At 38.3% G+C, this 18,981-nt stretch overlaps 2 protein-coding genes across 3 annotated transcripts; both read right to left on the bottom strand.

Annotated features, from left to right (window-relative positions):
* Nucleotides 1-471: 471 nt before the first annotated feature.
* LOC146472340 (haloacid dehalogenase-like hydrolase domain-containing protein 2) lies at nucleotides 472-9,416 on the bottom strand. Its single transcript, XM_085119684.1, has 5 exons — nucleotides 9,295-9,416; nucleotides 7,692-7,985; nucleotides 5,638-5,854; nucleotides 4,373-4,436; nucleotides 472-3,812 (listed from the first exon to the last, which is right to left on the bottom strand). Exons 1-5 carry the CDS (start codon nucleotides 9,387-9,389, stop codon nucleotides 3,712-3,714), a joined length of 771 nt encoding a protein of 256 aa, XP_084975810.1. The 5' UTR covers nucleotides 9,390-9,416; the 3' UTR covers nucleotides 472-3,711.
* A 1,036-nt stretch (nucleotides 9,417-10,452) lies between these two features.
* Nucleotides 10,453-18,831, bottom strand: LOC146472341 (cell division control protein 6 homolog). Of its 2 annotated transcripts, none has more exons than XM_085119733.1 (13): nucleotides 18,610-18,831; nucleotides 17,702-17,839; nucleotides 16,827-16,946; nucleotides 16,552-16,751; nucleotides 15,696-15,862; nucleotides 15,274-15,380; nucleotides 14,895-14,957; nucleotides 14,488-14,564; nucleotides 13,610-13,713; nucleotides 13,041-13,105; nucleotides 12,552-12,766; nucleotides 12,192-12,332; nucleotides 10,453-11,479 (listed from the first exon to the last, which is right to left on the bottom strand). In XM_085119733.1, exons 1-13 carry the CDS (start codon nucleotides 18,764-18,766, stop codon nucleotides 11,384-11,386), a joined length of 1,650 nt encoding a protein of 549 aa, XP_084975859.1. In that variant the 5' UTR covers nucleotides 18,767-18,831; the 3' UTR covers nucleotides 10,453-11,383. The 2 variants fall into 2 exon arrangements, with proteins under 2 accessions (XP_084975859.1, XP_084975860.1); XM_085119734.1 differs by having other exon boundaries at nucleotides 10,454-11,479; nucleotides 17,708-17,839; nucleotides 18,610-18,829.
* Nucleotides 18,832-18,981: the final 150 nt, after the last annotated feature.

The following is an 18,981-nucleotide window of genomic DNA, read 5'->3' on the forward strand; positions in this document are numbered from 1 at the left end:
AAACTTTGCACATAGCCGCACTTTCATAATGAGGTTCACAGCAACTCGGAAATGGTCTATTTAATCCAATTTAAGGGGGGATGAACGTCACCCCGAACAGATGGTTCACCGCAGGGAAAAGTTGGGTGTCCCTGTGAATTGGGAAACAGTCCTTTAACCCTTTAACCCCTAAAATCAAAAAACAAATTTTCCTATCTTGTCGCCATACTTTTCTTATAAATTACTGGAAAGAAGTTTTTAAAATATTAAGAACATTCACCCTGGGTGATCATATCCTTAATCGGCTCATGACCTCAGGGGTTGATTAAGCATTGATATTCCAAGGATGAATCACTGTTAGGGCTCGCTGAAAGGTTAACTCCTGGATTGAAAGGCCAAATTTGACAAATTGGATGGGTTGGAATAATAAAGAAGTATGTGCAGTTGCTTGACTTGTCCATAGCACACGCGAATTATAACGAAAGATAAAAATAATCTTTCAAGGTTTTTATTCCAAGAAGCATAATATCGACAATCGACGCTATATTTCATAGACCAGCATCTAGCCATCGTCGTTTCTGGAAGATATATAGAAAATCTTGTACGTTATGTATTAATTTGTCCTGTAATTTACTACAAATAATAACAATAATAATGATGATGATGATGATGATGATAACAATAATAAAATAACAATAAAACTTTCCAAAGAGTAATTTGTGGTGCATGACAAATGCTGTTATCGCTTAGCGCTAATATTCGAATATCATTCTAATTCGCATTCAAAATTTTACTAATTTTAAAGCTATTTTACTTTCGGCTTTGTTAAGATGGCTCACAACGGTTTCCAGCACTAATTTGATCGATCATTACTACCACTCTTTATCAGTGAATAATCAAACAGAAGCCTACACATTGGATTGGTAAACAAGTTATGGTCAAGTTGCCATACCAACAATATAACCTGTTGAAAATAGGCCTTATTTTTGCTTTACGTGAGTATAATTCCAGAACGAGCTCAGTCACCCCATTTTTACTACCGATTTATAATCAGTACGTCTGAAGATGCAACTTTTTGCAAATCTTAAAAGAAAATTGTAGGAAAGAGTTCAGAGGCACCTTAAATTTTCAAAAACAAGAGGGTTAGTATTGATCTGTCAAAGTTTAAGTACTGGGAATTGCTAGAAACCGGCCACCTTATGATTGAAATATATTTTTCTTTTTTTTTATCCCTCATCCTGTAGTGTTAACTTTTTAACCCCTAATATCAAAGAACAAACTCTCCTATCTTGTCCCCCATACTTTTCTTATAAAAGTACTGGAGAGAAGTCATTATAGTATCAAGAATATTCACCTTGGGTGATCATATCCTTAATTCTCATGACCTCAGGAGTTGAACAAACATTGATATTACGAGGAGAAATTTGATGCTGATCACTGTATAGAGCTTAAACGGTTAACTGCTCCACTAAAGTCTACTGTACTTTAATGCATCAGGGGCACCCAGTAAGAACATTAAAACAAAATAGTTAAAACTGTATTCTCAAATCATTTTATGGCCTTATAGGAAAAACAATTTGTGCAAGAGAAGTGGATGGGGAGAGTTTAGTCGGTAGCCAATCAGATGGCAGGAGAAATACCACGTGATTGAAAAGAACCAATCAGGAGTTAGTATTTTGGAGGGTCGCTCCTGATTGGTTCTTTCCCATGACGTGGTATTTTTTCTGTCATCTGCTTGGCTACCGACTAAACCGCCCCTATTCACTACTTGCAAGAGAACACAATTTGATCTGTTCGGATTCTTTAAGTTCTTGAAAATTTAAATTGCCGAAATTTCCGGGAACCGAATCTTACTTTCCGAATTTACGACCTGCTGTTGGTTTTCCGAAAAATCCTAGCTGGCCTTTTTCGGACTTTTAACGACGTTTTGCCCAACCGAAAACAAAAGGCACTAGTTTTTCAGCTTTACGAAAGTTGGAGTTGACCTTTCGCCAAAGAAAACGCTAGTTTTTCTAAACAATTCAATGCAAATTCCTGAGGAGGGTTGTGTCTTTCTGAAGAGATACTCCATGGAAACGAACCATTGGGAGCCCCTGATACATGTCGCGTTTAAACATGGACCCGCACAGTATATAGGTCATCTCCTCCAATCTTTGCCGAGTAATCGTTGCTTCAACGTCTAATTAAAAATGTAGAGGAGACGATATTTCAAGAAACAAAGCAAAATATTGCTGAAGCTTTTTTTAACGAAGCAAATTCGACCATCGAGTTTAAATTTATTAGGGAGCTTAAGCAACGACGACGGCAACGGCAACAAAAACGTCAGCCGAAAATAGATCTTTATTTCATTTGTGCTACTTCGCGATTATTTCAACTCGTTCAACTTTTACAAAAATGGCGAACTATCCAGGAACCAAATTGTAAGGAGTGGCGTGCAAGTTAAGAAAGAAAATGAAAAATTCACCGTCGTGCGTTCACGTTCTCCACAAAACCTTACATGCAGTCATTTCACTTTGTTGCTTTGCAGAGGACGACAAAGAAATGTACCAAATGTAAAACGCACGTGCAGAGCGATTGGTTTTGCTTTTTTCCTATTGTTTTGCGGCGCTGTCGTAGCCGTCGCCGTCGTCGTTGCTTAAGCTCCCTATTCTCTTAAGGAAGGTGCATCCTCTTTCTTCTGGGCATATGTTCTGCGCAACTCGAGATGGTCCAAGAAACTCGGGTTTCGTACGGCGGAACCCGCTAAAACAAAAATATTTTTGCGCGGCTTATAACTACGGGGGAAAGCAGTTCTTGGCAAGAGTTATTGGAACCCGGAAAGAAAATTAGGGGTAACCACGCATTTTTCAGAGACCATTAAACTTCAGTTTGGGAGAAGAGTCCATACATTGTTTAATAGTATTTTAACGCTTTTTAGAATCAGTATTGCTTAATTATCTCTGAAAAATAAGTGGTTACCCCAGTTTTCTTTTAGGATTCCAATAACCCTTGCTAAGATCTGCTTTTCCTGCATGGTCATAAACTGCGCAAAAATACTTCTGTATTAGTAGGCACCGTCCTTAATATGTTACCGAGAATGTGACGTTGGCAACTCAGTGTCCACCATGAAATGAATAGCGTTTAACCAGGCCAAGGTTCCTTTTATACTGCGGATTGCGTCGAACATAATCCAAGTTACAGTGAAGAATCAAATCTGCACCCTCTACGACTTTTAGGCCATCCACTTATCAAAGCAAAATATTACTTGTTGGTGAGCTTCTAATGTATTTATGGCCGTTTTCAGCCCAAAACCAAAGTAATTACTATGGCCAATCACGGTAGATGTAAGCAGTGTAACGAACCAGTCAGAACAATCAGAACTCGAAGCAAATACATCTAACCGGCACCAAGCGCGGGAGAACGCGTGCATGCAAGTCACGCTCGGTTTGGTTTTGCTTCTCATCGTTTCAAGCGGCGCGAAATTTGCTAAAGCAAGCGGTAAGCAAACGCCATTTCTTTCGACACTCCAATGAAGCTAATTTACAGCGAATTTGCCAGATTCGACGCGCCTTTCGTGCGACATAATAATTAAATTAAGCCTACAAGCGAAAGGGGAAGAATCCCAATAACATTGTAGCGATTTACAGTCTACGATTCTTGCCGCCATGGCATTCTAGCATTTTAGCGACTTACAATCAGCGATTCTTGTGAATAAGTTAGCTGGACAAGGCCACGCCTCCTGTCATCATTCTGTCATAACATCGCGCATATCTGTTCAACTGCTGCAGCGAAATCTTTACATACGGCAAATGGCGGTTTCTCAAGGCGGTTTTCATCTCCATCACGGTATTTTCCTGCAAGTTCAATTAGATGTCATTCAATAATCTTCTTGCTTTACTATTTTCAATCCAGTTGCGTTTTATAGCTGTATCTTTCTATTAATCCTCTTACAGGGCAGAATAACCCTTATTTCAAAATGGCTTCCATTTTACTATTCTTTTGTTTGCACTCAAATCAGCCCTTCTTGCCTCGCTCAAGGTAAAATATTCTCTTGATTTTTTAAGAATGAGGTAATTAGGCTAATTTGAAGACCAACAAAAAAATTTGAAAAATGGCAGCCATTTTGGAATAAGGTTTACATAACGCCAGCATCCCTGGCGTTTCAAAAACTCAAATTTGTAAAATTAGGATCGAACAGTTTGGAAAGAGTATCTTACGTTGTAAAAAAAGACCACTCATCAAAACATAGTTTAGATTCTTGCGATTTTCAACCAGAAAGGGGAAATTTTTTTATAAAAATCCAGACGAAAATTAAAGTTAAAAGGGCAGTGATTATTTGTGAAACTGTTTCAAAATATTTTACAAACTTAGATAGTTTGGACACTGAGAGAGTTGTCAAAAGTAGTAAACTAACCTGTTTGTACAAGAAATCCTTTAATCCCTATTGCCTCTGCTCCACCAATGTCATCTCTTGCATCCTGTTTTCAACAAGATAATTTGTGAGTAAGTGGGCTGGGTGGGGGAACAGGAATGGGAATTCCCATGTAAAAAGAAAAAAAAATTGGGAGCACTCATTGTATCTTTCAAGGGTCAAAATTTGTGGTTTGATACCTTTTATGGTGTTTAGATCAAAAAAAGGCTATCTTACTCTATTCCTCAGCTGTTTTTCATATGCAAAATTAGACTGCAAGCAGTCCCTTTCTGGATAGTTGAGAGGTCGCGTGAAATAGCAGAGCACGAAAAAACTGGAGCGAACGAGAGGAGGGAGCTTGGGGAAAAATGGCCTCTCCCTCAGTCTCTTCTCGTTGATTTCTCCTGGCCCCAGTCTCGCTGCGTTGTGAACACCCTCTCAACTAACCAGAAATGGACTGCTTGCAGTCTAGTGCAAAATTTGAATGGGACTGTTGAACACTCAGAATGAAACAACTGAGGAATAGAGAAACCGTGAGACTAAGCATTCCTGTATTGACATCACAGCCCTGCTATCTCCAGTCTCTTATCTTGTGCAGTATCTTACCCAATCAGAAGTGAAATGTGACACTTTTGCACACCTCAAAAACGGGGAAGAAAATTGATAAGGAATTTTTTTTGATTTCCATAGAGAACAACTTTAACATTCCATCAAAAATTGTTGTCATATACACTTCCATATTCCATGGGCTTAGGGAACTGGTTGTAACAAGTTTGTTCGAAGAGGACCCCCCTTGTCTGGGGTAGGGGGGTTATGGAAGGCACCACCTATCTCATGAACATTACCGAAAAAAAATATTGGCTTTAAAATTTGAGTTGACACAGAAACATTCAGCTAGCAAGAGTCAGCATTGCTTGGTAAAGAAGAAAAGTGAGGTTTGAATCTCATTAACATTTTTAACTGCTGGATAGACACAATATTTGAGGTTGAGGAAGAGGGGGTGGGGATCCAAGGGGGCAGGCAGAGACCAGCAACTATTTTGTGGTTTGGTGGGTCCTGTTCAAGTATAGTAGATTTGACGACTTCCCTTATTACTTATTTATTTTTTTTACTTTATTTTGTTTTTTTTTTGGGGGGGGGGAGTCGGCATGGGGGGGGCCTTTTCATCAAGATGTTTGCATCACAGACTTGGGGGCTCAAAATCTGAATGGGATTAAGTTTAGGGGGAACTTTTTCTTTGGATTTTACAGAGTACTACAAGGACTTACGTCGCCAATCATGACAGCAAATTGTGGATCACAGCCCATTTCATTCAAGGCATGTGCAAAGAAGGCTGGTTGTGGTTTACCAACAACTTCAGCTTTGACATCTGAGGCAAATTCAAGAGCAGTCACAAAAGGACCTGGGCCTAGTGCCAGTCCATCTCCTCTTTTATAGTATCGCACTTTGTGGATTGCAATCAGTGGACAACCTTCTAGCAGGAGCCTGGAGAGGGTAGAGGGTAAAACAAGTTAGTAAGCATAAAATAATAGCTACAAATCTTAAGAGCAGATTGATCTTCATTTCTTTGGATAGATCTCTTAGTTTTAGTCTCCCTTGCAGCCGTTTTTAGTGTCGCCACGCAACATTCCTCCCCGCAAACAGCCGTTTGTGGGGAGAAGCGTTGCGTGACGACACTAAAAACGGCTGCAAGGGAGACTATCTTAGTTTAGTCCCTCCAAAAATTTCTCCCAGAATCTCACTATCCCAAAGAATGTTGAAACAAAATTTAAACCCTGAAAAAAAAAGAGAAATTGCAAATTTCAACCCCCACAAAATCCTGCATACCTCCAAATTGATCCACTTCTGATCATTAATTTCAGCAATGACATTTGCTTATGAAAGATTTGGGAGAGTGGAGATCCTTGAGTGGGAATGCAAAGTGTTAGCATGAGAGGCATGATTGCTGGCAAAAAAGACCCTGCTGACAAGCTTACTCAGTTTCATTATACTATCATTAGATTAGACAAGCATAGACCTGAAAAATAATGTGAACTTTTTTCTTTGTTTTTACTTGTTGAAAAGATCGGGTGACGGATATTAAATACTCAAACTCATCAATAATTGATGAAGAGAAAACAAAGGAAATCACTATTGTGAAGGAGGTTTGGAAATGTGATCTTAATTATCATAAAATTTTGTGAACTTTTGCTTTGAATTTCTCCAAGAATTATCAATAGTTTGAGAAGCTATATCAAACACTCGAAAGAGTGTTTCCTCCTATTTTCAAACACCTTGAAGTTGGTTAAAAAAAACTCGGCTGCGCCTCATGTTTCCAACCAACTTCTGGGTGTTTTGAAATCGGTGGAAAAACTCTTCTTCGTGTTTGATCTATTACTTGAACAACTGTTATCATCTGATAACTGTTGTCCGATTTTGTACCACAAGATGCATCTTGCCCAATAAGGAGCACAAGGAAATTGATCAGTGGGTCATAATCTATGATAATTCACTATGATGCTGGGCTAATGCTTGAAACATCAGGTCTTGAATCCCTTTATGGTGGCCAAATTACCTTACCCAAACACAGAAACTCACTCGAGCCACATAGTTTTGGGATCAGGCAGTTTATGAAATCCTACACATACATAAACACGGAAAATGACTAGCTAATTTCTAGATTGTAGAGGCCCATCAAAAACCTGTACAATAAGATTACAAATACAGTACATAAAACAGAAACAAAATAGTAAAACCATACATATAAATTACAACAAAATCATAACTGTCGTGGAAGTGGGTGGGTGGGAACTTGAAAAAGGGAGTTCTTAGACTGCAAATGCTCTCTCTGATGCCTCAGTGAATGATAATGGCGTAAACTAATTCTAGTACTTAAGATTACATGCTCGGTATGAAGCAATACACAGTGATTTCACGCTACGTAGCAGAATTTTTATTGGAATGCTATAGTCTTATGACTAACATGCTTTGTTGCTCTATAGCTAAAAAAGTAGATTCTGTACCTGTGCTTGAACCCATGAACTGTGAAACTAATGAGGGGTTGTCATGTCTAGATTCATATTAATAGTATTAATATTCAGCTTTTACTCCAACACCAGTACAGCACCACCATTTCTTTAGAAACTAACACCCTTGTCTAATAATAATTGACAGGGATGACCTCATTTCCTGTTTACTATACTGAAAGGCATAATATCACTATCCAGATGATCTTTGCTTTGTTCTACATGTAGTTGTCACTGTAAATAGCCAAAATCTGGGTTGGTTGTATGATAACATATGCGAAAAAAAAGAGGACAGCCTTATTAAGGAACTCCTCTACCTGAACGCCTTGTTGAGCATCTCGTAACTGAAGCAATCAGGAGCTAGTCCCACAACTACTGCATTTGGCTCACTGACATTAACACCTTTAAAATCTTGGCTTGCATCTGATCCTAACAACAACAAAGGCCGCAACTGTCTGTGATGTACTAAGCGGCGTGCTGCAGTGAGTGAAGTAAACACTTCCTCCGCTTTTATATCAAATCCTATTCCAGTCAAACGTTTCAATAAAGTAGTCTTTGATTCTTTAGTAGTGTTGGTGACAAAGCGTATTGAAATTCCAGTTTCTCGAAGTCTGTAAAAACATAAAAACACAAAATTTATGACATAATATATTATAATATATCCAAAGTGGCAAATAATATTGTTATTGTGTTCATCCAGAAAATATTCATAGTCCACCCAAGGGATAGTTTTTTGATTTGAACACTCCCACCCCTCTGGAAAATTTCAGTTTAGCTTTTAAAATTTTGGCCACTGAGAACCCCTCCCCCTCCCCTTGGAATTTCCATTAACCTCCTTGGGAGGGGAATGCATATTTTCTGGAACCAAACATCATGTCTCCATTACTTCTCTTTCCCTTTTCTTCTGATGAATCTGAAAATTGCCCCAGGGGAGAGGGGGGTGGGGAGAAGAGGGAGGTACTCCTCAAAATTTTTGGTGGGGGTGTGTGGCTCAGTTCTCTAAATCCTGACCCTATAGAGTCCTAAAGTGATAACATCACAAAAACTAAATTTATGAAATTATGGAATTTGTCAGTATATTCGGAAAGAGCATGATGAAAAATGCCTACTTGCCAAAAATCAGCATCTTATTGCATAATATTTTTGGGGGCGAGATATTAGTTCTGTTATGCCCTGGTGACTCCACACAAATCCTTCTAATTTTGTCTCAGTTCCAAACGTTAAGAACTGAGACAAAATTAGAAGGATTGGTATGGAGTCATAAGGGCATAACAGAGCTAAATTTTCTCGCCCCCAACTTGCAATAAGATGCTGATTTTTGGCAAGCAGGCATTTTCACCATCTCTTTCTGAATATACTAACAAATCCCATATTTTCAAAAATTCAAATACTTGTGACGTCACACTTTAGGACTCTATTTCACACCAAAATATTTAATTTTCTGTTACCCTTTTTCAGACTTGGTTTCCAGAATCATACCCGTTTTCAGACTCTCAGACCAAAATGGTGGCAATCTGGACCCTGTTTCTGACCAAAATGCTTCAAAACCACACCCATTGGCACTGCACATACCTATATTGCTTGCCCGGTGATCATAGTCATCCACGAGGCCATGCATCCTCCCGGGGTCAAAGTACAAATTTGGCAATATTTTTTCTCTACAACATTCTCTCAAAAATTTTTATAAGAAGTACGTTCATTGGAAGGTTAAGTACAAAGCTTTCAATTGCATGGTCACCTAAGGATTTTAACAACAGACTCTTCAACTTAACGGTTGTAATTAAGCTTAAGATTATATTTCGTGACCGATCAACGATTGTCAAAATACCGGCCGCTGACAGCACTCAAATCTGCGACCTATGGGCAGATTTCCAAAATATGTCACCCAATGATCATATAAATGTTTTGTTAAATATCTACCTTTTAAGAGCTTGTATTGACCCAGGAATTACCGTATTTTCAATGTGAATCGTCCCGCTAAGATCAATGAGAACACCACTAATTTTTGCCGCCATCTTGTTTTCATTGGATACATCGCTGACCCTTCGCGGGCGTCAATGTTTTGCTTAGTGCCCAGTCTACTCATCCCACGCGTTCTTATGCGTTCTTCCGTGGATGAAGTAAGGAAGTCGCTCTTTTATATTGTTTTTAAACCCAACCTGTGAAAATGAGCAGGTATATTTCATTTTAGTTCACTTATATTTTGTAGTCATACAAGTTATGACATGCACCTTATATGTTTGGTAACTGAATTTTCTGCCCACTACCGGTCATTTGTGGAAGATCAAGAGTCATCTAGTGCTACTTGGTTAGAAAGTCATTTAAATCTATTACTACGTAAAGGTTTTGCATGTCTGTATTTGTAAGTTCTTGTTACTTTTCTAAAGTGTTCCTGTATTCGTCTTGTCCCGCCTCGATTAGTTTTGTAGCTATTTGCGGGACAGACCATTCATTCTGTTGTTTTCAAATAAATAATTATATTGTTTTTTAAGTCCAGTAAAATGGTTAAAAGTCCCCTCAACAGGCAGATGTTTGTTTCCATGCAACCCCAATCTCGTACCCAGAGTCCCCTAGCTTTTTGGTCAGCGGGTGGTTGCCAGGTGATCTCCTGGCAACCACCTGCTGACCAAAAAGTCAGACGACTCTGGGAATGAGATTGATATAACCCCTGCCATGCCCCCTCCCCCTCCCCCCACCCCCTTCATTGATAGGTGCATAGAGCTTAATCTAAGCTAGGGACCTGGGCCCAGTTGTTCAAAGCCCGATTAAGCTAATCCCGGATAAACAACAACTTTGGTTTGAGTTTAATTACACAACAATAAAGATTTTTCAAAAAGATTTTTGTCCCTCAGTTTTGACCTTGACTTTTCTTTACCACTAGCTTAAAATTAGAGTTTAAAAACAATTTTAACAAGCGAGCAGAAAACCTTGGTTAATTTTTAATCGTGGATTAACATTAATCGGCTTTCGAACAACCGGGCCCTGTAGGGTAAGCTTTAATACGTGTTTCTGGAGAGAAGTATATACAGCACACTCGGATATTCAATGACGCCAGCAAGAAATTATATGAGATGGCACTTTTTACAAACCTTTATTGCTGCCATATTTTGAGACTTACAGTAAATGTATGCATGTATGCAAATGTAAAAAAAATTAATTAAACCCTAAAAAATAATGTACAAATATCGTTAGTAAAAATTTTTCATACATGAATACAAATTTACACAAGATGGAAGGCAATTTAAAATTGCAAATTTCATGAATCCTTTTAGGGTTGCTTGGTCAACAGGCAAGTGCATACATTCAATGAAAAAGCTATAAACTTCATAAAAGGGAGATATAAAATAATTCACAAAACCTAATTATCAAATTTTATAAAAAAGCTCCCAAATCTGCATTTATAAAGCAAGAAAAAAAGAGTGACAAATTCAATCAGTTTTGTACGGAATAAAATATAAAATCTATGGTTTGACCTCCAAATGAATGATGTCACTAATAACTATATAATATGTGTTCACTTTCACTCGTCACATGACATCTTTGATTATGCTTAACTGAATTATTGCTGTCCGTAACCATAGCCTGCAAAAGCTGGGTTATCTAGTAGGTTGTTCATGCAACTATCTTGGCAGTTAAGCTGTGGTTTGTAAGCTGGTAAAGAACTTGATCAGAAATGCAAGCACAGTAACTAGCTCCACTGCCCGGATAAATCATGTGATTATATCCTGCTAAGTAGACCTGTTAACAGGCTGTAGTAACCATGGCAACCGAGATCTTGAAACCTGCCACATTACTAATTAACATCAAAGCGCTTATATTTAAGTCAATTAGTTTCAGTTTCGAACTTTGTAGGATCTCAACTTGGCTGCATGGGAAGCCTAAGGATTTATCCTGAATCATGTTTGGTTTCCTGTACTTGGCCCTAGCTACATGAATGGGTGATCACAAGTGACACAAACTTTGTGTTTTCTGTTATGTTACAGTACTATCTACATAATATTTAGTTCTTTCAAGCTGTCGGCATTCCTTCTTGAAGAATGCTTGATAACAAGGTTTTGTCCTGGAGTGCATAGTCCACCTCTTTCTCATCTATTTTCAGTGTCACCTAAAAGTGAATATGAAAATTAGCTCTTGTTGTCACTTTGGCCACTTTAAATAAAAACACTTGTTAAAAATGATGGCAGTTAGGCTGGTTCTATCTAGTAGGTAGCAAGCAGACAGACGGCACTAAATCCAAAAGGGTCTTGGAGATAATCAGTGTGAACTAAGCAACAATTATATTATCCGGGGGGGGGGGGGGGGGACTGTTGGGTACTCCTTATAATGAACTTTATGGGGAGTCTTCAATGAAAAAGGATGTGTTTCTTCTGTAGTTATGTGAAAGGGGTACCATTTCCCAGGTGGACTTGAAAGGGTTACCTTTCAGTATGTAAAAATGATATATAAAAGGCTATGGGTTTGGACCTCGGGGCAGAGTCTCCTGTATAACACTTTCTTAAGTACCTCGCCCCATCCTCCACACCCAGGAAATTATAACCCGCAGGTGGTAAAATTACCGACTACCTGTACATTTTGAGATGGCTGTGGTATGCTCAATCTTTTCAGATTGGTCAATGAGGAGAGATTTGGAAAAGGAAAGCCTGAGGTCTTCCAAGTTCAAGTTAAGGGGTTGTGCATGGGGCTAGCCAGCAGCCACCCCCACCCCCTCTCCCCCACCTCAACAAATTTTCATGAATAAAAACAATCTTTGATCATGCTTTATAATATGCTGCACACTTAAGACCCAAAAGAAAATTTTTTCTTGATGCAAGACCTACCTTCATCATTCTCGAGTCTTTAGCCCGCTTAATGCCAAGAAGACCTCTTGTTTCCAGGATATTACAAAGACCAAGGAAATCCTCCTGGCCAAGCTGTGAAACTTTCCTTCTGGTGCAAATTTTGCAGTAAGTGTCATGAAACTGAAAAGAACAAAATGCAGAACAAGATATAATTAGATGCATGTATGTGTGCCATATTTTCCAGAAACAAGTTGACATTTAGCCAGTGAGAGCAGATGCCTGCTTAACCCATCCACTTAACTGCCTTGCAACTTCAGTGGACATTGAAAATCAAAACTGCTTTTTGAGGAAATCAAACTTATTCTAGTACATGTAATTAAACTAATTTTAATAACTCACCTTTCCTAAAACAACCTCCTTGGTGTTACGTTCTTTTGTCATGAGCAGAAACGTGCAGATTAGGAGTTTTTGCTGCAGTGGAATTGTTGGCTGTTCTACTCCTGGCCCAGCCACCAGACGAGATCCATACACTTCTGCTACAACGCTGGCAATTTGAGAAATTCCAACCTTTTTAGGCTTTGGTGGTGTCTCGGGTTTTTTGCTAGGTGACCCAGCTAATGAAAGGAAAATAAAATAATACAGTAAGTATTATATGGAGGCAGAGTGATTTGGTGGCTAGCATATCAAACATCTGACCTGACTTTCCATAGGAAGATCTCTAAAAGATCTTTAGAAAGATGGTAACATAAAAACAGTTGTGGGCATTGTATGCCACGAGGTGCAGATAATTTGAGGAATAGTGTTTAGTCCCCCAAAAGTTGACTAAAGATTCTTGTGTGGCTAGTGTGTGAGACCAAAGTTAATGCAAAGTTTTTTTCATTTAAATACCTGTTTTGACTGGCTGTAAAATCTGTTGTTTCCTTTCTCCAGATTCTACAACTTCTACCGCTCTCCTGAAAAATTAATATATAAAACATCTCAGTCAGAATTAATAGAATAAATAAGAAACAGTCCCAGAGATTCTGAACTGTCAGTTGTTAATACTGGTGGTTTTAGCAAGTGTTTTATTTAAAAACTGGGACCCTGGTACTGGCACTCATTTACTCTGAACATGATACATGTATCTACCTATGGAGAGATTTAAAGGCAGTCTAAACAAGGCAAATTTATTTATTTGCCACACAAATATTAAATTAAAACTAATAACAAGAAAAAAATATGAGGAAAGTGGTCAGGGAAGCCCAATAGAAGCTAAAAGCTTATTGGCCTTGAGCTTCCTCATACAATACACTACATGGAAAAGACATAGCAAATCAGAGGATTGGCGAGTTTAATTTTAGTGTTCAGTCGATGAGAAATTAATGAGTGGTGCCCGTCTATTCACCATTAAGAACCATCCTACCATAAAAAGTAATGAAAATATTGTTTTATAGTCATGTCCTGTTCTTTTTTCCTACCTGCAGATGTCCAAGGCTTTTCTCATATCACCAGCCATAGCTGATACCTTCCTTGCACAGAACTGTATAGCTGATGCATCAAGAATGCCCCTCCCTTCCTCAACCTAAAATTACATATTTAATAATTTAAGCAATGAGTAACAGTTGACCATACAGAAAGCTGATTAGTCATCATCTGCTATGTTCAGTACTTAATTAAGTTGACAAGAGAGAAGAGAATATCATAAAGTGGCTTGAACTGCCAACTGCAAGGCATTACCCTCATCAGCCTTTGACCAGGACCTATAAAGCCACTGTTACATGTTGAAACTTTAAGCTGAAACTTGTGTGTAACAGCGAACGAGACCAGTTTCATGAAGTGGTATTACACGGTGAAACTCTTGTTTTCTCACCACTGGGACCGTTGCAAGCCGTTGCAGATAGTAGAAAGTGGTTCTAGTTTTCGTGAAACTTGTCTCGCAACGGAATTAAAGTTCAAAAAAGTTTCAAGAAACTGATCATGTTACACAGTGCAACTTGCTGAAACTTGTTTCGCAACGCTGTTGTACATGTTTCAGCTAAAAGTTTCAATGTGTAACGGCAGCTTAATTGTAGTTTGGTGGCTATCAAGGGGACTACAGGGCCAATTTAGGATTACATGTACATGATTATCATAGTTATAGAAGGTGAATTGTTCCCTGTCATGAATCCCTAGAGATTTAGAGAAAATAATCTCCAAGAAATGTTCAGATTGGAGGGTCAAGATTGCAAAGGAGGGTCTACAGTTACTGCATTTTTAACTTATCATAGTAGAGGTTGAAGCAGCCCCCTCCTCTTTCCTCTTCCTTACCAAACCTCCCAGTAATTCTGCCCTGTTATGTGAAAGGCTTTTAACTTACTGCAGACAATCTGTCTTGTATAATTTTTCCAATCTGTTCTTTGGTGTATGGGGCAAAGTGAAGAAGTTCTGGTTTACCTGATAAGGTGAAATTAAAGACAACAAGTGTAAATTTTAGAAATGACTTCAAATCCACAAGGGTGAGTTGTATATTAAAAATTAGGTGCCAGGCATTTTCTGCTTAACTAATATTTGGTTTTATCCATAAAGTTGATCACTAATAGGTAATTTGGCCACTGTAAAGAGATTTGTGTGCTGATGTTTTGAGTGTTGGCACTTTGTCAGAGTGAAATTGTAGAGTGAGAATTATAGATAGGGATAACAGAAATCTCACTGTGCCTGATTTCACAAGATGGGGGATATTAACCAATTAACTTTAAGCAGTCAATTTTGTTATTAGTAACTTACATTTAGGTCTTGCCTGTAGTCTGGGAAGAATCCGATCTGTTAAGTCCAGAGCATTTGCTATTCCTTAAAAAAGAAAAATAAATAAAAGTCATTGAAATTTTACATATCTTGTTGACTGTAGCCTGTAGCCTGTGCCACAGATGGTATCAACAGCCAGAAAAATACCTTCTACGAATCTAGCACCCAAATCCTTGTTCTAGACCTCCAACAGGATTTGGGTGCTAATTCACAAACGGTTACCAGCAATTGATTCTCTCTGCAGCACAGGCTATAATTTTTATTATCTGTTGATTCCCTTGGTCCTAATTACAGAGCATGAACAGAAGGCAATTTCCTCAGCACTTTCAGTCATAAATTACTGACAAGTACTTTCACTTACCTATTAAGATGAGTTTAGACTTTGGTATAGATGGCCACTCAAACATAGTGTACAGAATTTCCTGGTTCTTTGATTCAAGTTGATCCATTTCATCCAAGATTACAATTCTAAAGAGAAGAAATAAAATTTATAGTTATAAATAAGACTTCGCAGTTTTAAATGAATCATGGATTAATTTAATTTGAAAGAGCATTACTAAACCAAACACAATTGCATTTTTAAAGTGCCATCAAGTAATTATCTTTCAACAGCTCCATGGGGAAAATGCATGAATAAATAATTCAATTTGACACTCCATTTGAAGTAAAAGATCAAATGGAAGATCAATTAGCGAATTTATTTTACATTGGAACAATCACCCTAAAGAGTGGCCTCTTACATAGAGAGGTACAATTGTAAATCTATATGAAGACGGAAAGTACCTTGTGAGTGTTGATGAAGAAAATTCCTCTTCCAAGAACTTCTGTGTTGCCTTCGTAGGACAGTTGTCTTCACCAACTAGCTCAACAGCTATTTTCCTGAAAATATCTTGAGGTTGTTTCAATGCCATGCAGTTGACAAAGATTACTTGGCACTTTCTGATCTCGGCCTGTGAAATGACAACACTCAGTGTGAGGGGTAAGGTACAGTACCATTCAAAAGCAAGTTACCAGTCTCGTCTTGTTTCTCGCGAGACGAGAGTCGAATCTCTCAATACAAGATTCTCGTATGGAGAGACACGACTCTCGTCTCTTGAAAGGAGAAACCTGTCTCGTGAGAATCCCCGAAGCGGAAATTTTGGAATATTACCGAACTAAAGTTTCTCGCAAAAAGAAAAACACTTGTCTTGTGAGGTGTTTATCTGTGCCATTTTTGAGCGGTACTGTAACTACATATTACATGTTTACGTGTTACACATCAAAAATACCAGAATATTCTGATTTCTGTTATTGGATGCCGAAGTGAAATGACACTGTGAGATTTGAGTGTGCAACTCTGTGATGTAATAAGTAAATAGCTGTAGGTTTACCTGTGGTGTGGCAGTTTTAATGTCTGCCTTGAATGCAGGAGTTTTTTGTTAGTTTTTTTGTTATAAGGTGCACAGTTTTTAAGGGAAAAATCTGCTCTCATGGAAAATTGGTGCCAGACTTGGGGTGCATCTTATAGCCAAATATTTTTGTGAAACTTATTTGAAAATTCCAATTTATTATTCCCTATTGTATTCCCATGTATGAAAAAATAAAAAATCGAAAGATGATTGTAAACTAAATGGATTTGTAAGCTACAACAGTATGGTACCTTCATTTCTAACATGATCTTTGTTAAACAAGCTGTTTTTCCTGTTCCTGGCGCTCCTGAAATGTACAAACTTCCTGGCTTTCCTTTAGGCAGATGATTTTGCAGAAAAGATCTGATTTCTGTGATCTCCTTTTCTCGACATAGCAAGTTGTCAGGGTAAGAAGAATGAAGCGCTCGTCTGACCTTGGAATATTGATGGCCTGAAAGAAAAACAGGGAACGTGTTGAAACAGTGGCATTGGGTAAATAACAAACGGTCATAACTGTGTCGCTTACCATCTTGCCGAGCAAGGGATAGCATTTGTCTTGGTTCTGGGCTCTCTGTGTCACTGGTGATCACATCCTTGGTTTTCCGTTGGCTGTTTCTCTTCTGTTTTGTTGATGCAGTTTCTTGCGCTGATCAGAGAAAAACATGTGCTTACTGATCAAATAAATGCATACTGTCATAATTACACTGTATTATTTATTATCAGTTTAAAAGCAATTAAAGAGGTCAACTTCCTTGAGTGCAACTATCATTTCCTTACAAAATTAATGCATTTTCAAGGACAATTTGGCTACCAACCATGGGAAAAACACTTCAGTGAGCAATTCTTCTTTGATACACCGTCTATTTCTTAAGAAGGACACATAAATATATGTAGACCAATATGGCGAAGTGCCGTTCTGACCTTGGGTCAAGACAGGTAAATTCAGGGCATTATTGGGTTCAAAAATGATGGGAAGGTGCAAATTAAGAATCAATACTTTTATGGGCATGAAATCTGGTATTTTTAGGCATTTATAATTTTGACTAGGTTTTTGGGCATTAGTGAGAGTCTTCTATCAGGGATTTTAGTGTTGATCCATGGGTATTTGTTGAGTAATTAATATTATAGCTTCAGTTGCTCCTTGCTATTTTAAGATGCGACCCCCACTCCTACCCCTGCCCCAAAGACAAAGGGTGCGGTTTTTTTTGGAAAATCCGAAAACAGATTTGTGATCTCAGATCATTCGGATCATGTCGCATCAAAGGAACCGACGAATCCACTCTGGACAAGGACTCGTCAGTTCCTTTGATGCGGCATGATCCGAATGATCTGAGATCACAAATCCATTTTCGGATTCTCAAAAAAAAATGCACCCTTAGATACACAACATACAGCCATGACACTCACCATCCTGGCGATCAAATGAAAGTGTTTGTTTTGGATCTGAGTTTTCTGTATCACTGAGGTTCACATCTTCTGGTTTTCCTTTGTTGTTTTTTCTCTTCTTCGGAGACACAGTTGGACAATTTTTCTCTACAGCTAGACAGGTAAATAAGTGAACATATTAAAAACAGCTAATTTAAATACAACATTTGATATCCCAGCGAAAACAAGACCATGACAGAGCTGGAGCAAAAATTTTTCAATTGCAAAATTTGAATTTCCCAAAGGGATTATACACTAAAAATATAATAGGTTGTTTTTTTGAGGATGCATAAGCCCAATAGGCTTCCTTTATGAAATATGATTCCCAGAAAACTTCATTTTGGTTCTGTCGCTTGCGAAGGAATGCGCAAGCAAATATAAGATATCTTGCAAGAAGGAGAGACCTTTGGGAAACTATGAGAGTCAGCAACAGCTCAGCAAATTTATTCCATTAAGATTAAGGAATGGGTCATTTTAAAAAATAGTTCTTTTGTGTTTAAAAGCCGATGCTTGCATACAAATGAGCCGACAATCTGTAATTGAATTAATAGTCCTGCGGACTAAATCGACAAAGTATCTAGCATTAGAGGATGATCTACAACGTAATATTACTTTCTTCGCTATGAATCAGCAAAAGATAATGCCATCCATCGTGTATTGGATCATGGAACTCAACATGATGAGTCGAGTGTTGCTTGCGCGGGAAATTTCAAGCACGTTTGCTCGGGTAGTTGATCGTAGTTCGACGCACAGTTGACTAAAAATTGAAGTTTAGATACTTGAACTGCAAAAATATCTGACGTTGTCGCATTACTAATTCAGATTATTCGTTTTTGAAGATTAATTAGACGAAATAAAAAAGAAATTCCCCAGCTTGATCTTACCTTTCGCATGATCGCGTCGCTTTCGTGGAGAAATCGAACTCGCTTGAGCCTGCTTTGCAGTCGTGTTAATCGTATCTTCGTTTACTTTCTGTCGTGATCGAGTCTTCCTAACTCGAAAATCGATTTGTTTTTGGCTACTACGAGTGACTCTCGGCATCTTGAAATAGTAGCGGCGACTAAAACAAAAAATACTCAAGCAATCAACTCGCTCAAGCAGAAGCGAACTTGTAATGAATATGAAATGTATGAAGGCACAATGGTAGCTGAATATTCGCGCGAAAATCGCTTAGCCAATCAGATGATAGTACAGTGTTCAAGGGCCGCGGTAAATCCCCGTACGGTCAGCGATGTACTCCAAGAAAGCAGCTGAGG

This window comes from Pavona decussata, unplaced genomic scaffold (assembly GCF_977016875.1).
Source record: "Pavona decussata unplaced genomic scaffold, jaPavDecu1.1 SCAFFOLD_100, whole genome shotgun sequence".
In the NCBI taxonomy this organism is placed as follows: Eukaryota; Metazoa; Cnidaria; class Anthozoa; order Scleractinia; family Agariciidae; genus Pavona; species Pavona decussata.

Coding starts and splice junctions, on each gene's coding strand:
- LOC146472341 (XM_085119733.1), bottom strand. CDS start 18,766: ATGCCGAGAGTCACTCGTAGTAGCCAAAAACAAATCGATTTTCGAGTT. Junction 13,714..14,487: donor TACAAGACAGATTGTCTGCA/GTAAGTTAAAAG, acceptor ATGTAATTTTAG/GTTGAGGAAGGGAGGGGCAT. Junction 11,480..12,191: donor AAGACTCGAGAATGATGAAG/GTAGGTCTTGCA, acceptor ATTCACTTTTAG/GTGACACTGAAAATAGATGA.
- LOC146472340 (XM_085119684.1), bottom strand. CDS start 9,389: ATGGCGGCAAAAATTAGTGGTGTTCTCATTGATCTTAGCGGGACGATT. Junction 7,986..9,294: donor TCAATACAAGCTCTTAAAAG/GTAGATATTTAA, acceptor ATGTTTTTACAG/ACTTCGAGAAACTGGAATTT. Junction 4,437..5,637: donor TTGCTGTCATGATTGGCGAC/GTAAGTCCTTGT, acceptor TGTTGAAAACAG/GATGCAAGAGATGACATTGG.